At 41.8% G+C, this 7,471-nt stretch overlaps 1 protein-coding gene across 1 annotated transcript in view; it reads right to left on the minus strand.

Annotated features, from left to right (window-relative positions):
- Window positions 1-6,998, minus strand: part of sema3aa (sema domain, immunoglobulin domain (Ig), short basic domain, secreted, (semaphorin) 3Aa) — a 66,903-nt gene extending 59,905 nt beyond the window's left edge. The window contains exon 1 of the mRNA XM_066666986.1: window positions 6,461-6,998. Coding sequence (XP_066523083.1) covers window positions 6,461-6,572 — 112 coding nt within the window. The 5' untranslated portion in view covers window positions 6,573-6,998. The remainder of the gene's footprint in view (window positions 1-6,460) is intronic.
- Between the last annotated feature and the right edge of the window lie 473 nt (window positions 6,999-7,471).

A 7,471-nucleotide genomic window follows, 5' to 3' on the forward strand; every position in this document is an offset into this window, starting at 1 on the left:
ATGCTTCCACAAGAGCTTTCCTTCGGATATTGACATTCCGAGACAGGTGCGCCATTTCCTGTCATACTGAACCCACTGACCATGTTGTAACTGGAGACACAATACATAAGTACACACAAGCAAATATATCGAGACTGTCAAATCAAAACCCTGAGACTCCATTGGCTTTTGTTTTTCTTTCCCATCAGCTGCCCTTTACATTCTTTTCTATACACTCTCAGAGAAAAGGGTACATTATTGTCAGTAAAGGTACAAACAGTGTGAATGTGCATTTAAAGGTACAACAAAGGTGTAAGAGTCCAGTTGTGTTCCCTAGATGTACATTACATTCTCAAAGAGGTGAATAATTGTAAACTTTCATAATAAAACTATGTAAAATAATAATTTAAAAAACATGATATAAGTCCTGGAGATGTAATGGGGCGTATGAAATCAACACAACTTTAAAATCTAAAATTACGATTAAATATGGTACAATTATGTTCCCTAATTAAATAATTTTTGGCACTGTCTACTGCAGTAAAGGCCAAAGCATTGCACAGGATGTGTGTAGAACTGTTGCTGGACTTGTGCAGTGACCTTCAATCTGATATGGGGCTATTTGGATGAAGGCATGAAGAGGAAAAATGAAACAGGGGAGGGAGTGTGTGAGGAAAAGTAGAAAATCAAGGCTTGTAGAGGAACAGGGAGAATGAGAGACATACAGAAACACACACACACACAGAGAGAGAGAGAGAGAGAGAGAGAGAGAGAGAGAGAGAGAGAGAGAGAGAGAGAGAGTGCAACTATAGTTAACTGCTGTGGGTTAGTGGTTGAGACAGGGACAGAGTTGTGAACAGATCGGGGAGAGCGAGCGAGCAAGAAAGTAAAAGAGAGAGAGAGAGAGAGAGAGAGAGAGAGAGAGAGAGAGAGAGAGAGAGAGAGAGAGCAGACATGCCTCTTCGTATAATCATTCCCATCCACCCCAGAGTGTTGGCACTGTGCCACCCAGCACTTCCCTTGACAGCAAGCTCTCACTAGCTATTACAGGCCTGCCTTTGACCACGTCCAGTGCGGTTCGGCATAGAGTGTCTATTTCGGAAGATTTAGGACGAATTCCGACGACTCCCAGTCTCTCCCCTGTCCCGGTGCCGCCCATCCCAATCAATCCCAGGAGGCCGCGGGGCAGAGTAATGAGACGGGAGGCCCGGGTAATTACCCTGCAGCGAGTAATTATCAGGTTGTTTCACGAGCTCTTTAAACTCCTCGATGCACGCTGTTGTTTCGCCAGGAATCAGCGAAGGAATCACCCTAATTCACTGGCTGCACATGCTGACTGGCACCTGCAGGGGGCACTGTTTTCATATTCTCCAACCAGTTCCTCCTCATTCACACAGCTGGTGGATTGTTTTTCTGAGACCTAGGCTTGTTACTGTCCCTTTGCTATACTGTTTAAAGGGCATTATGTAATTACATATTAACTGCTGAGGTTGTTACAATGAAATAATAAAGAACTTCACATCCAACATGCATTTTTGTTAAATCAGAGATTAAAAAGTTTTGAGCCAAAAAATGTCACATGGCAAGAGTTTCTATATTGTACGTTTACTATTTACTGTGTTGTAATACCACTATGTGTTGCTAATAATTGTGTAGTTACACTGTGTAAATACTGATGTCAGATGGATAAATATGGGACTTTATGTAAATACCTATGTAAACTCTTAATAACTACAAAAGCTATCAAATTTTCTGACTACTATTAATGTGTTTGCTGTTACTGATTGATTATGCATTTATTCATGTGTTATTAATTTGTAACAACATAGTAATTAGAACTCCAACAGAAATTAGGACTGAAATATCCAAATGTGGAATAGGGTCTTGCACTTATTTCAAGCAGTCAGAGTGAAGTCATTGAAACAATTTGAAAACAGATATTTTTGGAGCTGGTCAAAGCTTTTGTTATTGAAAAGCAAAAGTGAATTCACCAGAACTGTACACCTATGAAAATGGGTTCATTATTATATTTTTAAAATTCAAAATGGAGATGAATCTACACCCCTCATCCACTCTGACATAGGTCTCAGACAAGCAGATTGTGGTGATAGCGCTGACAGGAGCAATTTTCAGCCTCAGCCGACAGGAAGGCGAAGTGAAGAGTTGGCTGGCAGTATAATTACAGGGCCAGGAGACTGAGAAGGGAATCTATCACTCGGCAATCGTTTAACAACTGCACCCTGGATCAGTGAGGATCTGTGACTCTGAGATCTTTTGAGGTCTTCCTCTGGGGAACGGTCTTTAAAGGAATAGCTCGGCTATTGATGCTAGTACCTGCCAATTTGCATTTGCATTATGCTAATTGCTGGCCATTCGCTTTCATTCATTCGGTGATATTAGCTTGGTTGACGGAATTGTTTCTTGAACTTGCCGGTCCCAAGTGAGGGTTCGACCCATCATGAACGTGTATGTGTGTGTGTGTGTGTGTGAGTGTGCATCCCCTGGAGCGAGTGCTCTCCACATGCTTGCTTGATAGTGTGTCCCCTGAGAGTAGCTCTTCGTGTTTATTTGGCTTAATTACTATGCTGCATTCACAGGGGGAGTGAGAATGAATGACACTTCACTTAACGACCAGCCTCGCCTGGCCAACTACTGTCTGCCAGCTCCTTTCATTAAAGCTCTCCCTCTCTCTCTTTCTCTCGATCCCTTCATCCTTCCTCCTCTCTCTTTCTCTGACGCTCAGACAGTGTGTGGGTGAGAACGCCGATCTGTCACTCTGCAAGGCATCAAAAGAGCCATCAAACACCTGTGGACCACTCCATAACACACACACACATACGCACACACACAAACAGCTCTATCACCATGGCCAGGTGTCTAATTATCTTAGCCTGTCTCTATGCTCACACACCTTGCCGGCCAAAAACACATTCAGACACACTTTCTCTCGTTCAGGCACTCATCTCTCTCTCTCTCTCTCTCTCTCTGTGTGTGACAGAGCTTTTTGTACACTACATGGTGCTAAAGTGTGTTTTTTTTTCATTGCCGGTAGACGGTTTGACATGTTTTGACGCTCTGAACACTGTGAACAGCTCAGCTCCACTTAAGCACTCTTACTGCAGTCACAGCGGTAGATTCTCTTGATTTCCTATTATTGTAAATGTAATGTAATTAATGTAAACCCAGAATGAGAAAAAAGCCACATAGATTTGGCTAAAATTGTATACACAGTATAGTGGCCAGATCCATTGAATAGATGACCAGACAGGAGCATTATTATTATTATTATTATTATTATTATTACTTTTTTATTAACTTTATTATTACTCCATTATTACTATTCTGCTATTTTGGCCTTGTATCTTTCTGTAGATTTAGCTGATAACAAACGTGACAAGCAGATTGCACAATAAATATCAGCTTGATGTTTATTGGTGATGTTAACAGTGACATATTCCCTGTGGTAAAGCTATGCTCTCTCCACTCTGTCCTGTTCAATTCTATCTTATTTTATCTAATTTTATTTATAGAGTGAACTTTTTCCACTGGCTTTAACACAAAGCGACTTTACAGGATTCTGGTTCCTAGCCCCAACTGAGCTCAGCCCTCAAAACATAAGAACCAACTCCTGGTCCGACTCCTCCTCACTCTGCCATATTATACTACATTATAATGCAATTCTGCATAATGCCATGTGTTGTCATGTAATGGTAAGAACTGATATGTGCTGCTGTATGATCTTAGTTACGCTCTTAAATATGCAGGTGCTACAAAGTGTTATTTGAGCGATGCAATAGAAAAACAACTTTGGATCCCATAAAGAAGTGGATCCCATTGGCAAAGAACCTTTCCATTATAAGGTTCTTCACACTCACACATCTCTTTAACTAACATGACTCTTTATGGAATGTAAAATGGTTCTTCTATGGCACCTTTATTTTTAAGAGTGTACAGTTAAGTGTGCTATAGTGGCAGTGGGTAGATGCTCTGATCATATACTGAGCAAACTTATAGTGGCGAATCTAGTTTTAGGAGTCTTGCCCAAGGGTGTGTTGTGTTTACAGAACGGAGAATTTAATCCCAGTCTTTGGCATCAAAGTCAGCAGTGTTACCCATATTTTTGCCCTCCATACTATATTTCTGGTGTGTTCAGAGGCATTCAAATATCCTCTGTGTTAAATCTGTAAATTAGTACTGACTGCTTTGATAATCCACAGTATGTAATTTCTCCCATAATGCCTTGGGCCATCTCAGTGTATTGGAATTAGTTTAGAGGAGCATGTGATTGGCCACAGGTGGACCTGCACCTTTTTTATATTAAAAACGTGCACATGCTAAATCTCATAAACCACAAAGGCCACATTCAGAACCCATTGACATCAAATGCTTTTTTTTTTGGGCATTGGCTGCTCGAGTTTGTGTGAATTCTCACGCTCTCGCTCTCTCAATTTCTCTAGTCTAGTGTCGTCTGAGTGTTTTAGACGACACACTCAAGGACCAAAATAACTCCCTCCATCTATAAAAGAAATGAGAGGGTGTTGGAGTAAATCTGTGCCTTGCTCTAACCTTACAATCAGCACAAACACCGGAAACTCATATACTCACCAGCATCGGCATTTATACTATGAAAGAGAGTTAGAGAGAGACAGAGAGAAAGAGAGAGAGAGAGAGAGAGTACCGCCACACATTGGGCCATATACTTTCGGTCATGTTTCTGGACGAAGAACCGCAGTGGCTCGCTGAGCTGACATTAAAAGTGAAAACGGCCAAAAATATGCCAAAAATGTTGGTGCTTATTTCCGTGGGAGATGAAAAAGCCCTGGTTCACAAAAAAAAAAAAAAAAAAAAAAAAAAGCTGCTTCAGACTGGGGTTCTCCACTGTCGCCATGCAAAATAACACTCTGTCCAGAGAATAACATGTTTACCACCACCACCACCATTCACACATGCAGCAGCAGCGCTCTTACACTGGGAGACATTAATACTGCTGGGAGGACTTATCATTAGATTTCAGTAACTTTATTTGAGTGAGCCATTCCAAACTTGCTTCAATTGGCAAACAGAAATATTTTCTAGTTATAATTCTTCATCGGCTGCAATTTATATCGTGCGAATGTAAGAAAAATGAAAAAGAATTAATAATTAATCCAATCTATCAAAACTACTATACATACTTAAATACATAAACCACATGCCCTTGGATTAAACCTATACCAGAGATACAACACACAGATATGTTACTGACATGGGAACTGAACCTATGACCCTAACAAACTCTACCAGTTAAGCTACAGATCTCATAAAGAATAAGGTACTGTAAGTGCTTAAGGGTATGTCCATAAGCGTAAGCACACAGCTGCATGTACCTTCATCAATGTGTGTGTGTGGACTTCCCTTGAAGCCGGGACAGAACTAATAAACTCCAAAGATGGATGTAAAATAGATTTTTGAGGAATGGGATAAAAGCCAACCCCTCACAGACCCCTGGTCGGCCCTTCAGCACCATTACAGTTTGATACGCCCATTGGTTTGATGTCGGTAAAACAGTAAAACAGGGCATAGAGAGAGGGTTCAGAGCAGAGGGACAGACAGTGCAGCGGAGAAAACCAGCAAGCGCCAACACACACACACACACACACACACACACACACACACACACACACACACACACACATAAAGCTACACTTCCCTCAGACCTCCCTGAACATATGGAAACAATCTGTCAGAGCAAAATGAGAATAGACGATCATACACGGGAGAGAGAGAGAGAGAGAGAGAGAGAGAGAGAGAGAGAGAGAGAGAGAGAGAGAGAAATGAAAGAGTGAAGCTAAAACAGGAGAAAATAATATAGACAGATATAAATACACCAAACACAAAGGCGAGTTAATGGAAAAGGCTGAAATATTAGATAGATGGACAAGGTTCATATTAAATGAGAAGTCTGATGTACCCTAAATTTAACAGAGAGTAAACTGTAGGTATGTATATAATAAGTACATAAAAGAGAGAAAGGAATGCTCAAATATTTTTAAAAATTTTCAGTTAAAATGTCTCAATTTCGAGTTAAAATTGCTGCAAAGTACTTGCTTTGTTCATTTCTCATTCATTTGTCCTACTTTATTAGTTTGTATTATTTTCCATCACATTATAATGCCTTAGACTCTGTAATAAATGCAGAGTCATTCTAAGATGTGTATTTTTTATTTATTTTGTTTTTTAGAATATAAGGTGTTCATTTTTAATCTAAAAATGGTATTAACTGGAGAATTACACTCTTTTTATGAAGCTCACTGTGCACATATATTAGAAGAGTCATAGAGAACAGAAAGGAAGAATTAGTACAGATTGTGTAGTAAATTTAAAATATGAAGCACATGGAGCGATTGGAGATTGAGCGAGTGGAGGCAACTAGCAACTAGAGCAGAATAGTTCTAGGAGGCATTAGTGTCTCAGCAGGCTGCGGTGGACTGGCTGAACTTACCATTGTAGGACAGCCTGAGCCGGGGCACGTTCCTCTTGGCCTGCTGGGTGTCTGCTCTCTGGGCCAGCGTGGCCCCACACAGCAGCAGTACTATCCCTATCAGGTAATCCATGGTGCTGGAGCGCTGCTCTCCAGCCCAGGTGGGGCTCACTGCCCAGAGTGGCCAGAAAAGAGCACCTCCCTCTGGGGGTGAAGCTCACACTTCTGCAGTCCTTCCCCAAGCCCAGAGAGATCCAGAGCCTTGGAGCTTCTCCAAAAGCAACCAAATCCTAAATAAGACCCCCCGGCAAGGCAGGCAGGGACGGGGGCTCACATGGCTCCATCGGGTCCTTGAGGGGAGCTTAGGAATATAGTTGTTCAGGTGTATTCCTCTTGGGCTTTGTTTCTCGTCAGCCTCTAAAGGTGCTGAGAGTGAATGGATAGACTTTCGCCTGGGATCCCGCAACAAAGCTACTACTCCACTCTCCTGTGCATGCGCTCACACACACACACCCACACACTCTCTCTCACACTCTCTCTCTCTCTCTCTCTCTCTTACACACGCTCAGGACACACACTTCCAGCCCTGTCCACAGCTCAGGCAGACTGAGAGGAAAAGGGAGCGCGCAAGAGAGAGAGAGCGCTCTACACCATCCACAAGAGCGGAGAAAGGGAGGCGTGGGGAGGAGAGGAGAGGGGAGGAGGGAGGGAGAGCAGCTGAAGGCGGAGGAGGGGGGTAAACGAGTGAGCAGCCCGAGGAAAGGAGGAGAGGCATGACCGACAGTCCTCGGCACAGGTTTGATTGTGTGAGTCTGATTAGTGGCTGTGTTGTTAACAGTCACTGAAATAAATCAATGCACTGAATTTGCCGAAGCACATTAAAAGATTCAGAATACATAAACATAATTTTTGGGCACAGTTAATGGATATACATTGTCCCTTTATAAGACTGAAGCTTTTAAATAATGGATATTTTAATATAAAATAAAGAATCAATGTTAGCTCAATCACAATGGAATTATATTTATATTA

This window comes from Hoplias malabaricus, chromosome 4 (genome assembly GCF_029633855.1).
Source record: "Hoplias malabaricus isolate fHopMal1 chromosome 4, fHopMal1.hap1, whole genome shotgun sequence".
Taxonomy (NCBI): Eukaryota; Metazoa; Chordata; class Actinopteri; order Characiformes; family Erythrinidae; genus Hoplias; species Hoplias malabaricus.